Source organism: Buteo buteo, chromosome 26, assembly GCF_964188355.1.
Source record: "Buteo buteo chromosome 26, bButBut1.hap1.1, whole genome shotgun sequence".
In the NCBI taxonomy this organism is placed as follows: Eukaryota; Metazoa; Chordata; class Aves; order Accipitriformes; family Accipitridae; genus Buteo; species Buteo buteo.
In genome coordinates, this window is record NC_134196.1 from 10,047,952 (window position 1) to 10,075,464 (window position 27,513).

Here is a 27,513-nt window from a genome sequence, read left to right on the forward strand (position 1 = left end):
ATGCAATGATTTTATCTTCTAATATAATTTCTTGGTTTCAGACATGTCTCCTCTTACTTGTTCTCTCCTGTAATCACATATAAACGTCCTTCAAAACACTCCTAGTGTATGTACTAAATTACATTGCATCTGCTTCATAATTCATGACTACCAGTTGCAAAGTCTTCCTTTGAATGCTCTTTGTGTCTTCAACAGTGCAAAACTAGTCAAATTGGCATTAGCAGTAATATTAACATATTCTGCAGGGGAATATATGCAAATTCACAAACAGACATGCACCTATAGCTATGCTTAACTGGTAGAATCACAGACTGGTTGAGGTCAGCAGGGACCTCTGGAGGGGATCTGGTCCAACCCCCCTGCTCAAGCAAGGCCACCTAAAGCCAGTTGCCCAGGCCCATGTCCAGATGGTTTTTGAGTATCTCCAGGGCTGGAGACTCCTTTCTGGGCAACCTGTGCCAGTGTTCGGCCACCCTCACGGTAAAAAAGCATTTCCTGATGTTCAGAGGGAACCTCCTGTGTTTCAGCGTGCCTCTGGTCTAATCACCAGGCGTCACTGAAAAGAGCCTGGCTCCATCTTCTTTACACCCTCCCACCAAGATGAGATCCCCCTGAGCTGCCTTTTCTCCAGGCTGAACAGCTTCAGCTTTTCCCTTACAGGAGAAATGCTCCAGTCCCTTAAACAGCTTAGTGGCCCTCTCCAGTATGTCTACGTCTCTTTTGTACTGGGAAGCCCAGAACTGGGCACAGTACTCCAGGTGTGGCCTCACCAGTGCTGAATAGAGGAGAAATGTGCCACCCTTTGGCACTTCACACTTCAAACATATACCAGCACTTTCCGAAGTTGTTTTGATACTTCCAGGTCTCAGGGCCAGTATTTCTGAATTTCTTTTTCAATTACTGTACTAGATACACTGACAGCAATTACTTTAATAAAACAGACTGTCTGGTATATTCACCTATTACATGTAACTGTGCATATGTACACATATGTATTTCATACAGGAAAGAGCTATTCAGAAGACCCCAGTTATGCTGAATTTAGTATCGTTTTATGCAGAGTCTCAGCTTGCTGTACATTACCATAGGGTTTAAGTCTTTGTTGAATAATTCAGCACTATACTTTTCACTGTTGGAACTTCCATTTATGCTGCTATTAGGTTCTCATCTGACAGACAGCTATGGTCCTTGTAACTCTCTTCTTATCTGGAAAAGTAATTTTATTTTCTTACCCAGTGCTCATGCCAACCATGCATATTATTTTCCTTGTCTCTCCTTCTGTAAAGACATTTTTCCTGACATTTACCTCTTAGATTTCTTAATTTTAGAGAAGATTCATGCCAGTAGCTACTTAAATCATCTTCAGGTATATACATTCTCCAGCAGCTGTTTCTATTTAACCATGCTTCTTCAACTTCAAGGAATGTTCTATGAGAGACCTGTAAGATTTTTTTGCTGATGATCCATAAAATCATGTCCTTACTTGAGTTTGAATATCTTCTTTTTCACACTTGCATAGCCCAGCAGAGGTCTCTTAGCAATTCTTGGACACAATTTAAAAAGGGTTGCAAGATTAACACGTAAACAAACAAGTAAAATAATATATGTCTTGTATAAAAAGAAAACTTAACCCTTTCCACAAACAACCACCAAAGGAAGCCCTGTGAGTGTTATGCAATTCTCAAGGAGTAAGTGATCTGAAAAAAACCCCAACATTGGCACTTTTTTCTTTGAGGACTGCTGTCAGGCATCTATGTCATTTAATAAGTGCCCAGACAAATGGTCGTGATATGCACTTAAATGTAACCATCCTCAAATGATGAATCAGGGTTTCAATATCCTCCTGCCATCTGCAAACACTTAAGCTGACAGGTACCTTCAGAACTCTCAAAAATGCTTTTCTGATTTTTATTGCATTTAGATCACTGAGATAAAACTTGATCAATGATGTGTCAGTAAATATAGCAATGAGTAAAACTGGAATTTTATATATTTCAGATTACATCTGTCAATGTTTTATGTTTAAATACATACTGCATCAACCTGTCTGGTGAACTGATGTTCTTTATTACATATTTTATGAGATAAATGTTTGATGGAACACAAAATTTTGATATATTCAAGAGACAAGCTTACTAGCAATTTATTCATATTGATTTCAGGGCCATGAAAACATACATAGGACTCACCCTCTTATCAGAAAATTCTGTTATCGGAAGGTTTTCTTCAGATGTTTGCTACTTTGCTTTGGTTGTGTTAATAAAATAACTTAGAAACCCACTCATTTTTAATATTATAATAAATTCTGTGAGGAAATGATCAGGCAGGAGCTGAATGTTAAGCAGAGACAGCATACAGAGTTTTTATATTACAAGCTCCTTTACTTTTAAAAATTAAATATTTTAGTAATGGAATAGTTCAACGAAGCATTCATCTGAAATACCCAAGATAAAAAACACCACAATAATTAATACAACTACTTGTTATGAGGAAATAATATAAATAGGACCAATAAGGAGAAGACATTTTGCTTCCTAATAACAAGAATTGAATTGCCAATCAGGACCTGGCGGGACCTATACTCAATGAATACAGAAAAGGTAAAGCTACCAAACTTCTATTTCTGGAATTGACAATAAAAGGAAAAAGAGTAACTTTGATCCTAAAAGTAAGTCTTATTGAACGCTGAGGAAGTTAGCAAGCAGTAAAAATGAAATATGTTAATTTTAATAAAAATATATTAATGAAAAAATGACATTTGAAAGAAAATTAGAACTAGTTCCAGTCTTTTGCACTTTGTTTTACCACTTGAGAAAGAACACATTAACCTGCACAACCACAACAAATGTACCATTGAACTTCTAGTTTAAACCTCATGCAAGATCCACCTTACACTATGAAATAATACCCCAATACACCATGCAAGAGATCCAGTTATTTTAGAATAGCTGTGATCTTTGTTATGAAAGACTACTGCAATCAGTGAAGAAGTTTACAACTGGCAGATTAAATGGGACTTAGAACCATGCAGAAGTCGGGTACAGATATGCAATCCTGTAACAGACGGAGAGAGAGATCCAGTCAGTCCCCCCCCACACATCCTAAACTGGATTTTCTCACCTGTCTTTGGCTTGATACCCAATCTGGTAGATATTCTCAAATCACACATGCAGAACTGGACCCGGGAAAGCGAGAGGTCGACCCACACCTGATCTGAGATCCCTCTCGGGTCTCAGACATGTTCTGAGCAGCCAGGCAGCACCAGCACACGTATAGCCATGTTCAGGATAACTAGCAGAGGCTTGGGCACCTGGAAGGTTCAACGGAGCTGGGACTTTAAGCATTTCGTGATGCCTAAATACCGCTTTTACCTTCACAGAGTAGCAAATGATTTCGTCGTGGCTCTATTCTCAACTTTTGGGAGCAGACCTGCAGCCTCATAGCCCATGAAATATGGGATTCCCCCCACTTGTAGACCACAGCCATCATGCAAGCTACCAACACAGACCTCAGGTCTTGTGAGGCTTTGGTCTTGTCCTGGCCTGTCTGGAGCCATGGTTTAGTTTGTTTAGCTGTAACAGCAATTATTGGACAACCAGGTGACTACAATTCTTTTAGTTTTTGCTAAGATTTCATAGAGTCATAGAACCATTTACATTGGAAAAGACCCTTAAGATCATTGAGTCCAACCATTAACCTAACACTGCCAAGTCCACCACTAAACCATGTCCCTAAGCGCCACATCTACATGTCTTTTAAATACCTGCAGGGATGGTGACTCAACCACTTCCCTGGGCAGCCTGTTCCAATGCTTGACAGCCCTTTCGGTGAAGAAATTTTTCCTAATATCCAATCTGAACTTCCCCTGGTGCATCAGTTGTACAATTGTGTGGTGAAATCCTCTCACATATTTCTCATATATTTCTGTAACTAAGAGATGATAATAGCAAATAGTTACTGTAGGGGATGAACTACTTTTTATACTAAAATAATGTAGTGTGGAGGAGTACAAGCATGAGATGACAGCAGGGACCTTGAAAGTGTGGGCACAGGATGATACTGGAGGCCCCAGGGCTATAAGCAATTCACCAGCAGTCAGCTACTGGTTATTGAAAGGAATGCAACCTTTGGAGCTGTGCAAAACCAGTGTTAGGCTTAAAACTTATGCATATCCAGCATATGTACACCACAACATATATTGCAAACCCAGATGTAGTGCCACATTGTAGATTAATGAAGAAAAAGCAAGGTATAGTGTGCGTTAGCAAACACATGAAAACGAGCCCAGGAGTGAGGAGGAAGCAGCCGTTAACATCAGCATCATACTCACCCTATGAAAAGACCTGGGATGCCAATACCTTGCTGATTAGACTGTTAAGACTTCAATTAGGTTAACAACAAGTTCGTCTTGGCTTTGCCTATGAGGTCCTCCCTTTTTCCCATAACAAGATTTTGAGTGTAACAAGTTGGTGGGACTTCAAGCACCTATTCTGTAACTCAGATGCAACAGATTGGGAATAGATTAAGACAGTTTGAGATTGCAAAAGGGTGAATGGCTGGAAGAAAGATGAATTGCATCAATGCACCATCACAGATTCAAAGGAAGAAAAGTATAGCTGCCATTTTCAGACTTACAGAAATAACTTTTATTACTTATATAAATACATTTTAAAGAAATTTTTATATATATCCCCCTATATTAAGGGGGAAGACATTGTTATACAGTGTGTCAAAGTAACAAGTCCCTTTTCTTCAAGATCTGGAGTAGAGAAAAACATCAGGCCTAATAACAACATTCAAAACTAAGATATAAATGACGAAGGGGTCTGTAAGAAAGGGAGAGGTGATAATATAATTCATGTCATTTTGCTGACAGTCAGTCTCACAGCCTGCTCTGCCAATCACCAAGAATAGCAGCAGTCACCCAGCAAGGAGAACTGATTACAGGCAGTGAGAGGTAAGGACAAAGAGTTTGTTCTTTTGCTAGGATTCCTGGCTTCTCAAACGCTGAATATTTATGTTAACTTATCACTGCAGTTCACATATTTCAAATGCAATTCATAAATTATTGTGTGCATTACTGAAAAATAAATGGCATTTTCTTTGTAGTTAGCTATTCTGGACACAATAAGGTAAATTATAGTTAAATAATTGATGTCTTTGTTGCTCTCTTTTCTAATCCTGTGAGTGGTTAGTGAGAGCAGTGACTTCAATTTCTAATTACGATGAATCTCTTCTGCTTGTGGAAAACAGACCAGAGCGTGAAAGAAAACACACCAATTCAGGTAGCTGCTGTCACAAGCTGCATGTAAGATGACATCATCCAGTGCTAAAAGGCTACAAACATGAAATATGCTTTAAAGGTGCATATACCCAAGCAGTCTGCTATTGCCCGAGATCGTGAACATGTATGTGTTGCTAACAGACACTCCAAAGACAATTACAGAAAGCCCCGGAAGCATTTCCTTGCAATTTTTGCTGTAACAACTCACAAGATACTTATCTTTTTTTTCTTTGGGAGACTTCAGAAATTACTCAAATCCTTTCAGAATGAACCCTGAGTGATCCCTTCACTTCCAAAGCTCTCATCCATGCAGTTTCTTGTCTTTGATCAACTTTTCCCCAATCAGTCCCACATTTTTGGAACCTCATCGGACTGCTGACAGGATGAAATACATAGTAGTCCACGTAGACATTCCTTGCTTCCCATAAGCTATGTGAAGACAGCAGTATAATTCATGTTTCTTGATACATCCCAAAGTCTGACAGTCTCAAATGTTACAGCAGTTGGCTAAAGCTGAAGCTCCGCTGTGTTCGGGGAGGAGTAAAAGAAGAGAAAATAGTTCTGAAGAATTTGCTTCCTTCGAAACATCCTCCACTATTGATGATCTTCCCTGTCATATTTTAAAGTCTGTCTGCACCCAAAAAATTGTTTTGGATTCATTTAGTGTTTCTTGATCCCCAAATATCAGTCAGGAAAAAAAAAAAAAAGTACGAGTAATCAGAAGGTCGTCATCAAGTGTGATCTGTCATTGACACAGCGATGCCAACTGTCAAGATAACCAAGCCTCATCCCTGCAACCCAGAATGAAACAAAGATCCAAAGTAAGCAAAATTCATCTCAGTACAGCTGTCTTATTCCTTTGCTAGTGATGTGCTAGAGTCCTCTGCAGCAACGCTTTCCTGTAACTAGTCATGGCACGCCGCTGGATTGCTGAACGACCAAGGATAGATCCTTACAAGAAGCCCTATGAGACTGAAGAGCCATGCTAAGTCCAAATGTTGCAGGAAAACTCAGAGCAGCTTGAATATGACCTCTAGGCCTAATGCTGACCAGTCCAAAGCAGAAAGCCGATGTTTATAATTTCTGAAATCTCTGGCCATCTGTTCTCTAAAGCTTTACAATATTTCTATTCTGCACATGTCCAAGCAACAAGGCCAGCTTTGTAGCTGACTCATAATCCCACTCCCTGAAATTACTTCCTTATATTAAGAAAGTAGTCGTAATAAAAATGGGGGTGGGAACCCTTTCCCTTTTAAATTGCTACATCTAACAGCTGGAATGTGCCCATCTTTGTTTATGCTGTTCTGTATGACTGAAACCAAGTCCCTAATGAATATTATTTAATGCCTGCACTGTCCTGACATTGCACTGGTAGAAATATTTAAATTCCCATTTTTGAGCTAACTGAAGCTTGGCTTAAACAGGCTCCACAACATTCATTTTGGTCTGAACAAAACAATCATTTTTCTCTTTTTCTAATTCTCAGTGATGCAAAGCTAAAATGCCTTCCAGTGCCAGTTACATTTTGTTTTGGGGTTAGTGAAAAATGAAGTAATGCCTTTAAAATGCCTAACAGCTAGTGGTGGAAGCCTCATCCAGGAGATTCTCAACACCTGCAGTTCTGCTTTGCCCTGAGTACTGACCATCTCTGTACTGAAATATTTACCAACCCACTGACAGGCAAAACACATCTTTGCTTCGCCTAGTCTCTTGGATTTCTTCAGTTCTTCTTCTGTCTTTGTGGATGCTAATAATCTAATCCATTAGTAATAACATCAACCCTATAAACTAATGAATGCAATTGATAAATTATGTCTCAGAAAGTACTTGCTGTGCTCAGCATAAAGGCTAGCTGTTCTTCTTCACATGACCACAATGCTGTTTTGTTTAGCTAGCCTGTAAAATAATGCCCGTTGTATTTTCTTTAGCTGCACTCCATGTAATTTGTATTTGCATGGGGGAACTGGAGGAGTGGCTTTGAATAATGCAAGTTCAGAAGCCCAAGAGTTCTCTATGGAAGTATTCCCTTACTCAACTTTCCAGGGAGTTAGCACAGCTCAATATCTTGAAGCACTGGATCCTAAAATATCCTTCACGCCTCACTGCAATTCATTTGTCCAGTATACATGTACACAGAGGCTCTGTTTCTGCATGTGTCACTGAAAGTGGTTTTAGACTTCATTTCTCAGGGGTTGAATGCCATAGAAACAGTTAAAAAGCATTTTCTGCACTTACTATTAACGAAGTCCCTTAGCAGGCCAGTCTCACAGCACAAAATCCACTTAAATACTCTATTTAATACACTATAGTAGGTTTGTGGATGTAAATAGCCTTTAGCTTTTATCAGAAATACCAACAGAGGCATTAAGAATGGTAGCATTGGGACCTCTAGGTATATCAGACATGGTGTTTTAACTGAAGTGGGGGGAGCAAGGAATAACAGCATGACTGTCAAAGAAGCTGGGGAGGGAAACAAACTTTCACAGTCTGTCTCCAGAGGGACAGTCTTAATGCATCAGGTCATCAGACCTGACAGAACTAGCCGAGGGATATTTATTGTGACACAAAAACAGATTAAAAATTGACTTCTTTATAAGAAAGCATTTGTTTTTAAGCTCACTTGTTGTTGCCAGACCTTTTGAACCATAGCCACTTTCCAACCTGCAAAATCTTTCAAGCTTTAACATGTACCTGTTTTATCAAATGTTGTATCAAATGCCCAGACCAGCTGTAGACCATCCCACTCCTCAGCCCAGAAACATGGTTCAGCAGAAAGAGGAGATAGCTAAGAGCCCTCTTCCTTCCTGGTGGGAATTGCCTTTGAAGGGGAAGACCAGTCAAAACATGAATTTTGAGCAGCACAGTCTTGGGAAGTGGAAAGGTGTCATCTTGTAGAGCAAAGAGGATATGGCTGCTTTTTGGGCTCCTCAGCCAGGACCAGCTGAGGAGCCTCTGTGATCTGTGACACAGCAATTTAGCTTGCTTCATTACTCCTGCAGATGTTCCCAAGTTGTGTAGGGACATTCTCCTTTAATTTTAGGATGTTCCTAATAACCAAAAGCAAGGGGTCCCACAGCAGCTCACCTCTACCCCCTTGTGCATACAGCCTTAGGGTATGACCATATACTGGCTACCATGTAACGCTGTATCAAGTCATTTCCTTCAATACAGAGCTTGCTCACAGGTGAGAAAAGGAAAAAAAAAAAAGAATTTTGGTGTCTCCAGCCCCCAGTGTTGCAACAGTATTCAGTTTTACAGCACTAGCAGAACAACAGCCACAGAAGCGGAGGGTGCCAGTTCAGGTCCAAGTGGCTGGGCACGCTTCTAGGGGCTGTGGGTAGGTGACGGGGTCCCCCACTTTCTTCTCCTACCAAACGAAGGAAGGATCGACCCTGCCAGCAGACAGCATCTTGTCCTATGACAGAGAGCGGGGCGGTCGGGGCTGTCCCTGTCCCCGCAGGCAGGGACCGCTCACCTCCGGCGTGACCGTGGGGTTCGGGAAGGCAGCGGTAGTGCAGGGATACGCTGTGTGCCGCTCCCTTTATTTTGTTGCCCAAGTCGGTTATGCTTGAAGCCAGCTCTGCTTCTACATTATTGGCCTGGAAGATGAGCAGAGTGTTGTGGGAAAAGCTTCTTCAACAGCTACACAAAGTGAAAATGTAAAGCACACATAATTGATGGGGGATGGTTTTGCAAGATCTGGATATAGAGGGGAAAATCCTTCCAGCTCCACACCTTACGGTTCTAATCCCGCACCAGAAGATGAATCTGAATCGAGATCCTGAAATCCCCTGCTCTTCTGAAATTGTTATCTGTTCATAATAATAGTCCTGTTCTCTTGCAAATACCCTGGAGTACAGCCAGGTTTAGCAGTTTTACATAAAGACTGTTCTGAAATCCCTCACAAGCTAGGAAAATAGACACAGTTTTTCTTTTGCATGGGTACTAAGAATCCACAGGTATCTCTGGAGGGAAAAAAGAAAACAGACTTTAAATCCCTCACTGGCCCATCTGTGAGATAAAGAGTTTCCCTTCTTGCTGCCAGAGAACTTGAGCTCAAAATAGTCTGTTCAGTCTCACTTCAGGAGAAAAAAAAAAAAGAATAAACTGCAAAACTGAGACCTTTTGCAGGCAGAGAGCAAAAGAAAAAATTACAAGTCTAGCGAATTCCCATCCCACAGCCTGCTGATAGCAGCGCCCTTCTCTTGCTATTTTTCTCACTTAGTTTCTGGGCTATCTGGTGCTCTGATACCCAGTCCTCCCTGTCTGAAATCCACTGACGTTGCCTTAGTAATGCATTACCAAGTCAAACCCCGACTGCCCGTGCAGGTTTCACACATGGCACTGGAGAGTGCAACACAGAGATGTTCAACCCTATGAAGTCCTCTTGGGTTCAGCAAAGCTTATTTAGTTCCGTCTTAGTAAATGACAGACATCGTACAGGTCTCACGCTCCATTCAGGTTAGTAGCTCAGGATGGTAGGGAAGGTCAGGGGATATTCCACAGCTGGATCTGGGACAGGAGGTAGAGCTGCTGGACCCAGACTTGCTCTGATCACCCAGAGTCATCAAGTTTTTCCCTCTCTCCTAGCACGTGAGATATCATCGAGTGATAAAAGAGCAGCTCACATGACAATAGGAGGAAGGGCAGTAATAGGCTATAGTAACTGTATTAGGCTGGTCCAGCTGTCTTGTCGCTGCATGTCACTGCATATGGGGCCTCATCCTGCCATGTTTTTAGCAGTGCACCTCCAGTATTCACTGGCAAATAGCGGTGAGGTCTAGTAGAGAGGATCCTGGACAGGGAAACTAAATGTATTCCACTGGTGCAGATGAGTGAAATGCGAGTGTAACTGCAGGAAGGGTGCTGGACAAGAGGTAGATATGAAAGGCTTGCTCTCAGGGTGTGAAATTTTCCAGGTAAAGAAGAGGTGACAATAAAGATCAGCAGCACTTCTGCTTTTCCTCAGATGAATCCTTTCAAGGATTGTGAGGATTCATTCCCCTACCATATAATCAGTGCTGTTCCTTTGCTGATTTTATTAGCTAATTTTATTAGCTTCATGGCTGAACCAGCAGAAGTAGACTCAGCTATCTTTGCAAGATGTAATAGGTAATCAACCACTTACAGGGCAGATTCAGTACATGAAGTGCATATGCTGGCCAGGCTAAAGGTACAGGACGGCATTGTAAAAAAAAAAAAAGTATTACTTAAGTCAAAGGACAAAGTTGAATTCAGAAAAAAAAAAAAAAAAGCAGAGCAGAATCAAGCCAGGACATGATTTCTCTCTGATAATTTCTCTCCTCCACCCTGCCACCTCACTCTCTGGCAAAGCAGAAGGCCTTGGTTAGGGATACTCTTACTTTACTGTGCTACTGCACAGAGCTGAGTTGGTCCCTGTGCCCACGCCTGAGTGCCGTACAATTCCCCAACTCACATAACACTCCCCAACTTCGGAGTGACTGCCTCGTCTCCTATGTCCCAATATAGGCAGTGTCAGGAATCCAGAGTTTCACAGTAGGTGACAGCAGAAGGGCATTACTGGAGGATGCTGGAGAGACCTGTGAATCACAGCCAGACTGCGCAGGTCCGTGGGGCAGACACAAACTAGGGCACAATTAACTACACACCCATGAGGGGAATTTGCCTGACTAGGCAGAGATGCAGCAAAACGCGGCTTCTTGTGCCAATGCAGGGCGATGGTACCGTCGCACGGAGCTGCAGTATGAAGCGCTCGCAGGCTCGCTGCAGCCCCTGACCAGGTGAGGTGGTTCTGACCATCACTGCAGCCACTAAGACAGACCTGGAGAAAAACTGGAGGCTCATCGTTTGACGATAGCTGCTGATGTGACAGGAGCGCTGCTCCAGCGGGCCCTGTTCATCATCAGTGGCAGTGGACAGAGCAGGGCAGAAGACCCCTGTGACCTGGTGTTAATCCCAGCGGTATCTGCTATTTCTTTAACTAGTTTTTCTTTTAAAAGTTAGATATAAACTGCTGACAGTGCTGCAGCCATTAGAGTGGAAAAAATTGAGAATTTGTTCTCTGGCCTGGAACGGAACATGGGTCAACTTGAAGGCAAATTTGATGGCTTTGAATGTGAATGAAGAGCAAATTTACCAGAATGGTGTCATCTGAGGGCTCTCAGCAGATGGACAACAGCATGTGTTGGAGAATACACTTAGTATAGTGCCAAGAGGAAATGTTCCTCTGAATATTAAAAATAAGTTATCAAATAAATCAGTCAGGAACCTTAAATCTGTACATTTCAGGCTTCCCTGAAGGCCTTCCATGAGGAAAATATTGTATATGTCATTTAATTAGATTCTGAACTGACTCGGGCACATGTTCTCACATTAGTTAACTGCACTGAAGCAAGTAAGTTTGCCATGAGAGAAAAGATAAAGTATGCCCAGACGTTTGCAGGATTAGTCTTGCAGACTTTCTGGCTCAGGAACTAAGACTTCAAACTGCCTCTAGACAAACAAGTTTACCAAAATACTGGGACTACACACAGTCGTATCAGCATCTGTATGCATCTAAAATCCATACGTGCCCTGAAGCTGGTTTTGCCTCCGGGATACACAAGGAAATAGAATAACTTGGCAAGTGAGCACGACTGCATTGCAGTGACCAGATGTGATTTAATTGTTCACAATGTCACACAGATCAACTCTGAAGTGATGTTGATCGGAGATGCAGAGATGACCGTTAAACTGCTTCTTAGAACAAGACAACTTAATCATATTTCCCCTTGGCTCTCTTTCCTTCTGAAGACAAAGTATTATTCTCAACAACAATCATCAGTAGCCCTGACATTCTGGTCTCCAGCAGTACTTAAATACTGTCATCTCTTGTGAGCGTGTCTCTAAAAAAGCGGAGGAAAGCTTCAGTACAATCATTATGTATCTTCTGAAAGCTAAAACAAAATTAATCTTTTCCTTTGCTTTTTTTAAATAAAAAGCAGGACTGAAACAGAAATACTGCTGAGTTTAATTTTAGTCACAACATTTTTTACTCCAAGCTCTCATTTTTTTATTCTTAACTGGTTTGTTGGTACTTTTTAATCCTCAGATTGACAAACCTGGTTATCTGTGTAGCTTAATCAGGTAATCGATGATTTCAGATAATACTTAAGCTTAACTTAAACCTCATATGTCTATAAACACATAAGCTTTGCAAGCAGCTTGCTTTTCTTCACTTCCCAATTAAAATCTGAAAATGCACTCTAAATCCCAAAAGGGCTTTTTAATCATATTTTATTTTTTATGGCTCAAAAAGGTACTTACAGAGTATACTAAAATCAGAGTTAATTACAGTAACTCCTTGCAATCAAGGTTCCACCCATTTTTGGATGCGTATCATAATGTCACTGATCTCACATGAAAATTAACATAGAACTAACAGCTTCAGGAAATACAAGGCTGATAGCCAGTGTTATCTGTTGCACTGTTCACTCTCCCAAATTAATTAGCTGTGGCAATTTTACAGAACTGTGGTTTGTCCTTGCACTTCTTTCTCTACGCCTACATGCTTGACTATGCACCTCCTTGTAACTATCACTATTAGTTCACCACTGATAATTCTAAACTACTGAAAATTATATGTTCTGCTGTTTTAACTTCCTTTTAAGGTATGTATCTATTTCATGACCACATATTCTTTCCCCGTCATCATTCTGTATAGGGATGTTTTGATGGAAACAGTGAGAAACCCAGTGAAGCACAATCAATAAACATATTCCCATGGACAAGTCTACTTTTTTTTTTTCCCCACTCAGAGAGTTCTTGTTAAGAAATCCCATTGATCCAAAAATTCTATCCAAATTGTATATTAATAGAGTGGACAAAGAAGGTAGGTGGATAATTCATTATGCTGGTCTATGAAAAGAGCAAATAAATGCCTTTGTTCGGTTGTTCAAATAACTAAAACCACTGTGTGAATTCATGTATTATAGGTATGTTAAGACTACACGTACCGTGCTTGCAGATGAAGCCTGAACTGGCATTTAACTAGCTAACTGAAGATGTCTGTGGCCTCACAGAGGATAATTTACACTCTTCTCAAAGGTCCTCAGTACTGATAAAATTTAAGTCGAGATCCGATCCTTAGAAGAGTCAAAAATAAGTAAGTCACGGTAATAAAGGGAAATAGATTCAAGTTTCAGATTTCAAGGGTATCCAGAGGTGATCATGGGTTGAAGGTCTGATTTGTAACTGCTTTTAAACTGCCTCCCTGCCTAAAAGAAAAGGGGGACCCTGCCCGCCAAGGCACAGCCCACTTCCCCAAATAGCAAATGTAACCCTACCAGCAACAGGTTTACTTTCCTTACCTTTTGCAGTAGTGATTTTTAAAGAGACTACATAGACTTACAGGCTTCTAGAGACAATAGAAATAGTGAGGTAGAAACTCGCTGGACTGAGTAGACCCTCCCCACCTGAATTTCAATGTAGCCCAAGGACAATATCAGCAAAGCTCGATCCCGTTCTCCCTGTTGTCAACTGCAGTTGACTCTTTAACAAAACCAGAAAAAAGAAAGTATCTTTAAAGGCCAAATTTCCATGCAGTTTCCATAGCAGAACTTGCTGTTTGAGAAATCTAATGGTTTAACAGCAGTTTGTTTATTGGATTTCAAAAAAGGAAGGATTCTTTCCCCTGTAGATGCAAAATGCCACTCAAAAAGCAAATACGAATGATGACAAAAATCCTCCATCTTCTGAGAATTCACAGCCTGTGTTACAACACTACCACAATCCTTGCTTTTAGTTGTGCTGAAGTGCAAGGCACAAGTGAAGCACAAAAAAGAGAAAAGGCTGAATGCGTGTTCTGAATCAGTCCTAAGAGGTGATCTAGGGTCTTGAAAGTTCTCTGTATGTGGAATCTTCTCTGAAATAACCTGGAGTTTCACACAATGTGCAAATGTAACCAAACTATGTTTAATGGGGGAATGACTGATTCAGCTGATCATCCTGCAAATTGAGTGTCTAGCAGTCCCCAGAGCTGTCACGTTGATACAAAGAACAGTGGAATAACATGCTGCATTTAACAAAAAGATGAATAAACAAGATATAACTGTGTCATATAATAAAAATTATCTGTTTTGTAGCCTCGGGGTGAAATAAAGCAGCTGCCCAACAAACTTTTCAATGTAAAGCTGGATGTGAAAATTCCTGCAGCAAACTGAAATTTCACGGGAAACATTAGTAGGAACCCAAATGTAAGTACCCGAGGTGATATTTAGCCCCGACAAGGCATTTAGCACAATGACTAATATCCAGAATATGGCTAAAAGGCATAAAACAATGCTGTGTAACCCAAACACAGATTTAGCTGTGCCACTGTGGTACGGTCCCTTGCCACAGAGCCCTGTAGCCGCCATAAACGGGGCTTTCACTTCTGGTAGGGGTGGTGCTGGTACTGAAGTGAATATCTGCATTTACAACAGTATTCCAGTTGTGGAGCAGCATCTTAATTAATTATCCCATGCAAAGCTTAGGAAAAGGGGAGATGTGCTACTCTGGCAGCCAACAAATGCATTCAGAGTGGTGCTGGGTTCTCCCACATTGCATTGCACTGTGCTGTGTAGAAATAATTCTCTGGCCCTTGTAGCACCAATTCTTGAGGGAAGCCAAAGGCTCGTAAAAGTCATGAGAGTAACAGATCACAATCATTACCTCATCTAACCTCCTCAATACCTCAGCCATTCTGTTTTTCTTTAGAAGTTAGATCAAAGCAAGCCTTTTAGAAGGACCTCTGATTTTTGTTAAGATTTCAAGTAACAGTGAGTAATTGGTCCCTATGTTATCCTTATTGCTAGAATAGTACATTTTACTCAAGGTTGAATTTCTTAAACTTCCAGTCACAGGATCACCTTATGTCATAAGACTAGAAATTTAAAGACTATAAATCCCTCCACTATTACACCTCTTCCATATACATAGACCTACACACAGCGATTCAGTTCCTTCTTACCCTTTTCTTTGATAAGCTCTGACTGAGGTTCTTACACCTCATGTCAAAGCTGATTTTCCATCTTGAAAGGCAAATACCAGATCTGGACACAGTATTCAGTCGGTTGTTTTATGGATGCTACGTACACAAGAAAGACAATTTCTCTAGTTTTATTTGCCATTCCTCATTTATATATTCAAGGATTGCATTAGCCCTTCTGGCAACATCGCACCAAGAACTTACACTGAGCCTGCTACGTAAGAACATCCCTCCCCAAAACAATCTCCAGTCTTGGAAGTAACCATTGTGTTCTTTATCGCTTGCTTGCAGTGGCACTAAAACACTTTATTTTTTAAATATAACAATCTAACTTAGCTATTCAGATAATTTTTACCAGTAATTTGGACAGTTTATTACAGAACCATAGAATAATCTTGGTTGAAAAGGACCTAAAAAATATCCAGTCCAAATACTCTTGCTCAAAGCTGGGCTAACTTCACAGTAAAAGCAGGTTGCCCAGATCCTTTCCCAGTCAGGTTTGAAAATCTTGACAGATGGGAGATTTCACAGCCTCTCTGGACAACATCTTTCAAGGTTTACCCACTTCTATGGTGATTTTTTTTTTTTAACCCATGTTATCTAAAAGCATAGCCACCGAAGCCTTTATATCCACATTTTAGATCTTTGAACAAAATACTAAATTTTGTTAAAAATTTAACGAGAAAAAGTCTACGGGCATCTTATCAGCAATTGCCTTATTCACTGGCACCTGACCACTAACTACATGTTAAAGATGTGTCAGTACGCCAGTTTCCAGTCCATATGAGATAAAATCTGTTAATTCAGTCTAGTTACATTGGTTCTGTAAACATCATGTGATATTGAATTAAAAGCTTCAATACAGCCCAAGGTATCAACAAGATGACTGACAGTCAGACCAGTTGCTTCTTTCTAAAGAAATACACCTGCCAAGATGGCAGGCTGCCTGGTACTCATTCTTTTTGACTGCTGACTTTTGCTATTAACTAATTAACTATTTCTCCTTGGAGCTGGCAAAGCAAGAGCTACTGCACAGCTCCCTGCCTCATTCCACCCCCTTTCTCCAGCTGCTGAATTCAGCTGGACATCTTCTGCAGTTTTCCCAGTTCAGCTGCTTAAAGTATGCCTCAGCTCGGTCTTTAACGTTCATAAGCATTAACTATGCAGCTATGCTGATTAGGAAATGTTTAATTTCAGCAAATGCTGCTTTTCATCTTCCTTGAGTGCAGCTAATACTCCCATTCAAGTCTCTCATCCAAGTGCCAATTAGCCCCTGTGGCAGAGCACACGAAATCTGACCAGAGGTAGATAAAAAAGGATAAACCCAGAATAAGCTTATTGCTTTCCACAGGCACCCTGCTCAAGTTCAAACATTGATTTTTCTCAAGTTACCTATTTCTAAAAAGTTACATATTTGGCATTAACACTACATATTTATTAATAGACAAGTTACTCTAGTAATTGTATTTTGCTTCAAAATGTCTGTTTGCAAGACGGCAGTTTAAAAGAGCAAGTCTGAGGGTTATGAAGTTCTATATCAAAAGCAACTTGATCAGCTAATTAACTTGGCACCTAGCTTTTAGTATTATTTAAACACACTTTTGTATCTGTAATACATTTTTTTCAAGTGTCATAACAGTTTGAGAGTTGTCACATTAGGTTGTTATAGCTCCAAATGTGTACTTCTTCTCCGTTCAGGACTATGAATCCAATATACAGTAATGTGACTACTTAAGAGGAGCTGTTACACTTTATGTCAATCCAGCTGCTATGCAAGTACATAAAATCTACATAATAAAAATCCTTATGTTAATTTTGATTTTAAGAACTGACTGCTTGCCAGGAACTGATTTCTTGACTTTGATATTTTAGCCAACTGAAACATTTTCTTGTCAAGGTACCCAAATGGGCTACTGTTTATTGTTCATTAATTAGAGAAACTTGTGCTGAATTCAGCTTATCAGAAGAAGTGGGTGGTTCATATATATTATTTAAACTTCTCTAATTTTAAAACGGCCAAATGTATTTTCAATCTGCTCTGAAAACTTTTAACGGCGAAATTTCCACAGCTTCCCTAATTGTCTATACTGGTGCTTAAATACCCTTGCAGTTGAAAGCTTTTATTGATGTGCAACTGCCGTACTTCCCAAGTCCCCTGTGGTCCGTCGGATCCCGGCGGGTGCGGAGAAGAGCGCTGCCTTCCCCTTCGGAGGGACGCTCCACCCCGGCCCAGCGCTCCCTGGACAAACACAAGACCACAGGTACTGCACGGGGCAATGGGTAAAAGAGGACGCCATTCTTCACTCGGTCTCCACGCCGTTGCTCACCGTAGGGAAGGCAGCGGAGACTCTGTGGGACCCTGCCACACCACCGCCACCTTTCTCCGACGGCAGCTGAGCAGGTTCCTTTGACTTCACGCGAGTGGGCCATCAGAGGGCTGCCAGCAAACAGAGCTCCAGCGCGAAATTCCACCTCCAGGGATGGTCTTCTGGGAAGGCCTCCAACCTCACACAAGCGGCGGCCGCCCCCCGCCTGGGACCAACCTCCCGCTCTGCGGACCCGGGGGACTCAACCCCACGCTGCCAAGACGTCTCGGGTGTCCTTCATGAGAGGACGCTGGGCTTCCTGAGGATGGTTACAAAAGAGGCGACGGCCGGCCCCATGGCGAGGCCGACGGTTTGGCCCGTCCAAAAGGGCCCCTCCCCGCCACGTCCCTCCGGCCGAGGTGCCTCCTCTCCCGCCTTCGCAGGCGGATTTACCTCCCCTGCGGCCCGTCCTCGGCGCAGTGCCTCCCCCACACACACGAACCCCGTTCCCCCCTCCCCGCCGCGGCCCAGGCCCCCCAGCCCCGGGACGGGGCGGCACAGCACGGCCCGCCCCGGCCCGCCCCGCCGCCCCCGGCCCAGGCGAGGCCGGGCCGCCGGATCCGTCCCCCGCCCGTCCTCCCCGCCCCGCGGCGCTGCGGCGCTCCCCGCCCTCAGCCCTCTCTCCCTCTCCCTCTTTTTCTCTCTCCCTCCGCCGGCCGCTGCGGCATCCCCGGGGCGGCGGGACCGGCGGCCACCCGTTCCCCTCCTCACCCCCCGACCCCCGGGCACGGCCCGGGCCCTTGCTGGCCCCGTGAGGCGAGGGCCGTGAGGCGAGGGCCTCCCGCCAGGCCCGTCTCCGCTCGGCGCAGCGATGCCGGCAGCCCGGGCCGGGCCGCGCCGGGCCGCCCTGCGCCCGCAGCATCGCGGCGCCCCGTCTGTGGCGAGCCGCCCTCCCCTGGGCACCCTCTCCGCCCCGCTCGCCTCCTCCTCCTCCTCCTCCTCCTCCTCCTCCTCCTCCTCCTCCCACGGAGCCACCCTCCTCCTCCGCCCCCTCTCCCTGCCAGCCTCCTCCCCGCCCTTCCCCGCACTCCACGCCGGTGCCGGAGCCGCGCGTCACTCGGGCTCCAGCCCCGCCGCAGACATGGCGACACTGACAGCGGTCCAGCCGCTCACGCTGGACAGAGGTAAGCGCGGCTGCCGCCGCCGCCGCTCCCCGCCCGCCCCACCGCTCCGCGCCCGGGGCCGGGGTCGCCGCGGCGGGGCGCGGGGTCTTCTCTCCCCCCCTCTCCCGCAGCCCCCTCAGCGCGGCGGGCGCTGCCGCGGCGGTTCGCCCCGGCGCCGCGAAGCGTGGGGCCGGGCTGTGGCGGAGGGCTCGGGTGGGAGGCAGGAGAAGGGCCGAAACGGAGGGAAAAAAAAAACAAAAAAAAACTTTGTGCGGGCGGCGGGGCCGGGGGGGAGAGGGCTGGCGTCCCGCCGGCGGCAGGGCGGGATGTGGGTCCGCGGTCAGCGCTCCGCTCCGCTCCGCCGGGGCAGCCCCTGGGTGCCGCTCCGTCGCCTCCGCCCTGCGGGGCTCCCCCTCGGCGCCGAGGGCTCCGCCGCCGCCCCCGCAGGTGGCTCGGCGAGGGGGTTGCTCCGTGGAGGGGCCGGGGGTGGTGGTAGGGGGGAGCAGCGGGTCCGGCCGGCCGATCCCGGCAGCGCGTTGGGAGCTCGCTCCTGCCGAGGAGACGGTGGTTTCTTGGCAAAATGCGGCGTTTCGGGGGGCTGGCGGGGGGGCGTGAGGGGAAGAGGTCGGTGACTGCAACTTCTGTCTTCGCTGGCGTTAGTGATGCTACCCGACGGAGCAGCGCTTCTGCGTGTTCCTGTAGACAACTGCTCGGTCCGGGTAGGGAGAGCGGTTGGTGTTTTGCTAGCCTTGAGACTCTTTCAGTATAATGTAAGAGGGGGCTGAAATATTGAAGTTATGTTAAAATTCAACTTTTGCTTACAGGCTGTAAAAATTGGACCTCTCCCCCGCAGTGCATTTGTGCCCATAACAAGGCTCAGCAGAAACACTGCTAGATTTCTGTGGGTTACAGAGGAGAGTGACTGACCATTCTGATCTGTTTCGCTCCTTCGGCTCCATCGGTTAGAGAGGTCCAACAGCTCCCGATACAGCATCCTGAATTGCCGGGGTGTCCTTCTTCCTAACTTGCATCCAGAGGCTCCAAGAGGCTCCCAGCATGTATAAATCTTGTATTCTTGAAAGTATGATTGAGGACAGTGCCTTGGTTTTTTGAATGTTTTTTTCCAGAGGATTAAGATGGGCTTTCACAGCAAGGTAGAGAGCTTCTTGCCATAAATCCTGTGCAAAAGAAACCTGATGAACTCAGTTTCAAAATGGTAAAGGAGAGATAGGTACCTTTCCTGAAACCCAATTGAGAGCAAAACAGCCCACAAAGTACTCTAAATACGGTTTGCTGGATGGCTTAAATTCCAACATTAGTAGAAAAGGAGACTCAAAAGTTATTTTTACTGAAATAACAAAGTGCTAGCACGCACTTTAAATAAAACTGCTCAGAAATCCACTGTGTAATCTACAGTTTCACCCTAATACTGTTTTCAGTAAGCAGGACAAATCTATTTCCTGGCAAAGAGTTGAACAGATGGCAATCCATTAGCAAACCTGGCTTTTCATAGGAAAGTATTACTATTTCGGAATTACACATTCCTTTTCATTACTAAAACTATGCTTTAAAAAATCCACAATACACAAAAATGCAAATTAGTCCCAATTTAAATATAAGCATCTGTTGTCTGTGTCCAGGATATGCTTAACCATTTGGCAGGGGTGCCAACATTACAGTCTCCCTGGTTGTCAGCCAGGGCTGGTATTAGTGCGAGTGAGATAAAACATCACAGAATGATAGGATGTGACGTGCAAAAGGAAAATACAGACAAGAAAAAATAGATTTAAATACGGCACCTGGCCTGCAGAAGGCCATTTCGTCAGAGGGCTACACTTTGTCACCTATAACATGTTGCTGCTACGTCAACGGAAGAGGGTGGGCTGAAGCAACCCCAGAAGCAACTAGACCAAACCCAGTACTTCCAGATATTCCCTCTGTAGTCTTTCTTTCATAGCCATGGAAGAAGTAAAGTGCTACATGGTGAGATTTTCCAGATTTCTGTTAGTTTTATTAAAGCAGACGCAGCTATGTTTACTGTCACTATGCTTTGCACAGCTCTGCTGTGATCCAGGCGCAGCCCTGAAAAGTCTTGTACACTCATATCCACTTTGCCGTGTCCCACAGAGAGCTCAGTGCAGCGAGAAAAAAGCAAGTGTTTCAGGAGAGACGGTGTTAATAACCTTGCATTGCTGAGGGAATTGTTGCTGGATCTCTGGTCAGGAAGTGTTCTTCATTTTCCCCTGCTAAGGGTCACCGAAACGGTAAAACTTCCTATAAGATAATGCTCTGACGTGGTCTCCTCCTGGACAAAACATATACACTGTATTCTAGTACATGGATGGGAGCTTTCTTAAAGCCTGACCTAAATGGAATTCAAAACCTGTACGGTAAAATGAATTACCTTTTAAAGGTGAGGGCATGTTGTGTGTGAATGATTGAAAGCCAATTACATTCTGGAAGATTACTTCAGTCCAAAGCGTAGGAATTAATTTCCTTAATTCCTGTCATTCCATGTGCCTTTCTACCTGCACAAATGTGTGCAAGTTCCATTAGGGCTCTTTAATATGTGGAACAAGTTCACAAAATAATGGAAATTTTAATCACTTACAATTTAATCTCAAAGGCTTTTGCCTGACCTTTGTGTGGTGCTCTGCTGGGAGGAGGGGAAGGAATCCGCAACTGTTTCAGGGAGGAAACGTAAAGCAGTGGAGCTGCGTATGGGTACTGCTCAGGGAGCTTAAGGAGGGTGGCCCCAGTGTTTGGGAGCTTTGGAAGGGGGAAGAGCCTGCCTGCCGGGCATCTTCCAACAGCCAAGTAGGTCTTCTCTGCAAAAAAGTCCACCCTTCTATCTTTATTGCAAATGTCTTCCATCCTGAATCGGTACTACCCCATCAGTAATCTCTGGTGTCCATCAGAGCTAACTGGGGGAATTTTTTAGGCCGATTCAAAGCTTAAGCCCTGAAGGTGTAGGGAACTATGCCTTGTTCCAGGTTGAGACGGAAAGTGACAGTGCTGTCTTTCATAAAATGACAAGGAAAAAATGTAAGGCTTTTTGTTTGGGTTTTTGGTGGGGTTTTTTTTTCATTTTATGTTCAAGGTTATGGATTTTGGAGTATGTTCCCAGCTTAATTTACCTCCATTAAAAAAACCAAACTAGTCGCTCCAAACCAAAAGGGAAATGTTTAAAAACACCTCTACAATTATTTCTTACTTCTTCCACAGGTGTGTCTTTAGTAAGAACTTGGACGACACTGATTTTGGTTACAGAGAGCTCTGGCTGCAGTTAGTTGGCATTTTCCAACAGTATTTCTTTGTATTGGCATACCGCTTGTCTTGTCACATCTTGCATCTCGTCCTTCTCTACATGGGATGGGCAGCGCTGCCTTTGCCTCTCCTCTCAATGTCTTTTCTCTTACGCAGAGGTGTTGTCTCAGCCTACCCCATGACCAGCAGTTGCTGCCTTCCCCTTTATTATCCAGAGCCCCACGTCTCCCTTGCATGCCATCTTCTGTTGCCTGGCTCTTCTCAAAGCCTCAGTGCAGTTAACTCCATCGCTCTGTGCATTGCCTATAACGCTTATCCGTTTTCACTGTTCAGCAACCCAATTTCCTCCTCTAATGCTCTGTTCTTCTGCTGTCCCATGACCGCCGGCACCTCACCAGCTTGACGTTATCTCAGATGCTGCATACGCATCCAGCAGCAGTGTTCTGCTTTTCTCCAAGTGCAGTGTCATCTCCCCCAGCCAGCTTAGCCTCCTCGTGGTTCTCCGGGGACCTCGTGTGCCGCAGGTACACATTGTGAGCAATTAGAAATGGAAGGAAGCTTGTTGTGGGTGTGTTAGCACAGTCTGATGGAAGCATTTTCTGCAAGTACCATTATGCTCCCAGAAATACACTGAAAGGGAATGGATTTCTGTGCTTCCCTTGGCACTCATTTTAGGAGTGGTCATATGGAGGCCTGCAAATGGAAGCAGACGTCTTTCTAGCTATGCATAATAGATGTTGCTCTATCTGAACTTTTTTATTGTGCTAAACCTCTGGCAAATTTTTCATAAAGCTTATCTTACTTAGAATTTTACTTGGGCTCTTCCTTCCAAGATGGAAGTCTGCTCTGGAAGAAAACTGACCATGTATTTGCTCAGATTGCTGCAAAAACCTCAGTCCTGGTTTCTCTCTGCATAGGACCTTGAAAGTGGCAGCTTTAAAAGGGCACTTTTTCAAAAGTTCTTTTTGTTTTTGAATATACTATTTAATTAGCCTGTGCAAAGACCATCTTATGATTAAGAGCAGGGGAATATCTTTTCATGTGGAGGGGGGCTTTCAAACTGTCTTTTGTTAATAATCCGTGTCCTATTATGTTTTTCCTTATATAGTTACTATTCATGTCACTGATGGTTTCACTTCATGTGACTGAGGATAAAAGAAGAAATTTGAATAGACTGAATATACAGTGCTGATATTTTAATCCCTGTGAAGTTTCATAACAAGGTCATAGCTATTGGCTATTGACAACCAAATTTTTCTTGCTTTCAACTATATCCTTGGAAACTGGAAAGACTTCTTGCTGTTTGGCTCTAACGCGTGACTGAGTTCCGTTGGTTTTTTATGAATTCAAGCAAATATTTTTCCAGTGAGTGGGTGTCCCAAAACTTCCCAAAAATCCTTTAGAGAGCACCATGTTCAGTGACAATGAATAAGAATATGAATGGGCTTGGATTTGCCATCGACTCTTAGAGGTGGTAGACAATCTCTGTCAGATGTGGTACGGAATGGTGCCTGACCATTAATATACATTGGTACTTGCTAGAGTACTACTCCTTCCTTCCTCCTCTCCTCTTCTTGCCGTTCTTCTTTTCATTACATCCTCATAGCCTATATAAATGGGGATTTTTCCCCATCTGTGCCCATATATATGTATATAACAGAAATTGTATCGAACATAAGTTGCGGTAGACTGCGCATATATTAGTATAATGTATATTATCTTGGGAAAAAATATATAACGCACTCATCAGGAAGAGAAAATCAGATTCATAAAGTGTGAAATACAGTCCTTGACAGCGGAGCAGCACAAGGCCAGATCTCTTTCGCGCAGGGTGAAGCCCTGTGGAGCAGTGCTAAGCGATGTGCTGCTTCCCGCCTGGCTCCCTGTCTGTCACGGGGATGTCTTCTCTTGCTCTTCAGCCTGGCGTGCTAAAATTGAGAAATACTTCTGCAAGTGCCACACGCTTTAAGTCTAGCATTTCTCTGTTGGGTGTGCCAACTGAGGACATGTAAATAACCAAATTCATTCTTCCAAGAAAAAAAAAGTCCTGTTGTTTGTAGGAACAGAAAAAAAGTGACAATTCTGGTCACAGACTGAAACGTTTGGGGTTTTTTTTACATCGGTGTGTCAACATTTATTTGACTTTTTAAATGCATTTTTATGGAGGGATGGATTAAGGTAAGCGTACCGAGCTGGCAGTTTGTGGGCGATGAGCGGGACGTTTTGTGAGGACCGGTGCGGTTGAAGTGTTGGTCGGTTACGTGTGCCGCTCAGCCCTGCCTCCGGGAGCTCAGGAGCTGGAGTAGGAGCAAGTGCCTACCTCCACGTCATCTTTGGTTTTCGTGAGCGATGTAAAAATACAGGGTTTGAAAAGTTAAATGTGCGTATGTCCAGCTTGAACGTCTCCGGCAGCACGGGCCTGGCCCGAAGAGGCGCTGGGGCTCGTGGCGGCAGGGGAGCTCGCACCTGAGGGGAGCGCAGCCCTTCGGCCGGCCTTCCCCTCCCTGAGAGGGCCCTGCCCGCCGGGCCGGGGCGGCTGGCGGCCGTGAGGGAGGCGAGGGAGCTGCGCCGGCGCACGGGCGCGTGGAAACGTCTGCTACGAAAACTCGTGGCGTCTGGTAACGTCGTCACCTTTGTGGAGCGTAGAGGGGGAGCGTGGTAAACTTCCAGTCACGTTTCCTTCAGAAACACGTAACTGAGAGTCAGGCGTATTTCTGCGGGGGCTGGATGTGCGGTCAGGAAATGTTTGTGAGGCACCTTTGAAGGAGTAACCAGGCTCGTGGCCCACCGATGGCTACGCAGGGACCTTGTGTTCCTCCTGCTCTCTCAGGCTGAAAATATTCTTCAGACATGGGAGCAGTGAAATGTACTCGTTTTAGTCTATCTATCTGAATTCATCCCGTGTAGAGCGAAGCGGTAAGCAGAGCTCGCCTGTGTGTGTCCTGCTTGGGATCCCTCAAAGGGGACCTGCTCCTGCAGCTGGGAGAAGTGGATGGAGGCTTTCACAAGCCCCTGCAGAGGTGCAGCATTCACCATTTGCAACACGTTGCAAGAGTGTTAGTGGTTAGAAAGCACAAGGGGTGCTATTTTTGTATGTAGTAAGTGTATACTCTCTGTCTATGCATAATGTTGAAAAGGAAGGATTTGTTTTATAAATAACATCCCTGTGCTGGATCCTACAAACTTCAGTTTCGCACTGATGTCTGAGAGACATTTGTGTAACTACAGAAAAAAAAAGATTAACTTCTAAGTGCAATTTTAAGTAAACAATTTGCTTAATTCCATCCTATCGCTTGAGCTGGACCCCTCTGATGATGTTATCAGACAGAAACTTTTTTAAAAAATGTGACAAATTACCAAAGTCATCAGCCTTGTGCAGAGGATAATTCGTCCTTTGACTTCACTCTTTCAGGACACATACATGCACATCTCTCCTTAACACAGATGACACTCATGCAAATGCAAAAAGATATAAATACAAGCTTTTGGCTGACCTGTGTTATTCAGATACAAAATAATGTTCTTGTAGGTAATGCAATAGAATTTGAAATATGGATTGCATAAAACTATGTATTTTAGTTACTCATTAGAAGCACAAATACTGAGAAGTTGAGGATTTAAGAGAAAACCAAGCAAAGGCAGGTAGATAGTGTTTTGAGAAGCACAAAACTGTAAATTTGTAAGTCTGCCTTCCATCACACACAGTTAATTTGCTTCACGTGATTCATTTTTGACATTTTAAAAGTAATATTTACTAATGTGCGTAAACTGTACATGTATGTATAAATCCAGGCATTTTCAATGTTAATCTCAGTCAGCTTAATCTTCTTTTGAGACATTTGCTGGAGAGTCAGCCTCTGAATGAGAAACAGTCAACTGTTAATTCTCAATTCAGATGAGAAGATTTGATTCAGAAATGCACATTTACATACTAACACTGTTTTCCTGAGTATTTAAACCACAGGCTTGGATCTCAGATATGTTAGGTACAGAGCAAGATGTATGCATATATTTGAGAACTTGTTTCATCAGGGTCCAAAACAGAGTGGTTAAATAAACCCCAGATTTCTCAAATGCAACTCAGCTAAGTTACCAGGAAACGCATACAGCTTCTCATAATGCATTGTTACCCTTGTGCTACTTTATTAATAATCGCAAGAAAAAGAGAGAAAAAATCTTGATTAGAAAACTGTTTATCAAGAAGAGATCGGAGGAGGATTGTTCTTTATTATTTAAAAGATGGAACAATGAAGTATCCATGAATACACAGAGCATCAAAGCACTGATTTTAATTATTTCTGTATAAATGTTGATAATTGTATAAGGAAGACCGTTGCCCAAAATAGGGTCTTAATTTAGTTCTTCTGAACCAAAATTACTTTTTTACTGGTTCTTTTCAATAAAAGCCCATGTTTAATCACTAATCCTTCACATCTGCTAACTCTTTAATTTTCTTTTTCAACCATGTTTCCTGGAAAAGAGTAAATCTTCTAGACCTTAATGTATGAATCCCTCTACAATCAGTTAAGCATTGGGGAAGAATGTACTTTAAATAGATTAGGTGGATGACCGTGGCCATCAGCAGCAGTCTTAGCCCTCAGAAATTTGTGTACCATCATCTCTTCCCTTTTCAATAGATTTGGCAGCAGTGTTTTTGTCAAATGGTATTTACTGAATCAGCACAGGAACAAATGGATAATATAGCTGTTCTTTGTTATACAGAGCCAGATCAGAGAAACTTGAAGAGGGCATGATGGCTTTAAAATCTATGAAGCAGTCATTGGAAGAGGCGGTTGTAGGTGATCATGTCTGATCCCCTCTGTAGCCTGATAGTCTTGTAACCCAATAGTAATAGCTCTGGAGTCTCTACTAAATTATGCAGCACCTTTTGCATCCTAATGGTACAGCCATGTCAAAGTATGCCAAGTGTGTCCCTCATGTCTTGGGTAGATACCTTGTGAAATCAGGCTGCAACCCGAGATGAGTTCCAGTTCTCCTGCTCCTATTCTCAGCATCATTCAACATGTAGGACACCAAGCAACAGCACTGCAGAGGTGACAGTGAGCTCTCTTGTTTCTCACAGGAGCTTTCTATTTCAAGGTTTTGTTTGTAACTTGCAGCAGCAATTCAACATAGTCACAGCTTGCTTCTAAGATCATGTTTGTTGCAAAGTTGAAAGTTAACAGTGGTCAGTTGCTGACATCTACCAGCAGCATATCTGTACCACCTAGTTTTGCAGGGATTTATTCACAAAGGGTTTTATTTCTATTGTTTTCTTCTTGCTGTTGTAGCTTTCCACATACACACTTTCAAAGAACAGGATTTCTTCCTTTCCTGAGAAATGACTAGTATGTAGCCAGCTACCAGAGGGATTCAATCTGCAAAAAGCAATATCCTTAAATCCACTAAAATGGAAGAGAGAATATTAACTCTCTTCTTGTTACCTGAGCCTACAGATAAAGTCGTGTTAGGTATGTGTATGTAACAACGTATGTCGCATCCATT

At 43.5% G+C, this 27,513-nt stretch overlaps 1 protein-coding gene across 3 annotated transcripts in view; it reads left to right on the top strand.

The window, feature by feature from the left end:
• LIN7A (lin-7 homolog A, crumbs cell polarity complex component) overlaps positions 1 to 27,513 on the top strand; it is a 98,182-nt gene that overhangs the window by 29,140 nt on the left and 41,529 nt on the right. Inside the window, exon 1 of one of the 3 annotated variants that reach the window (XM_075057988.1) lies at positions 18,450 to 18,762. The exons of 1 other annotated variant lie outside the window; for it this stretch is intronic. In XM_075057988.1, the coding sequence (XP_074914089.1) occupies positions 18,450 to 18,762 (313 nt within the window). Of the gene's footprint in view, positions 1 to 18,449; positions 18,763 to 27,513 lie in introns of those variants that run through there. One more of the 3 variants, XM_075057991.1, reaches the window with a different exon arrangement.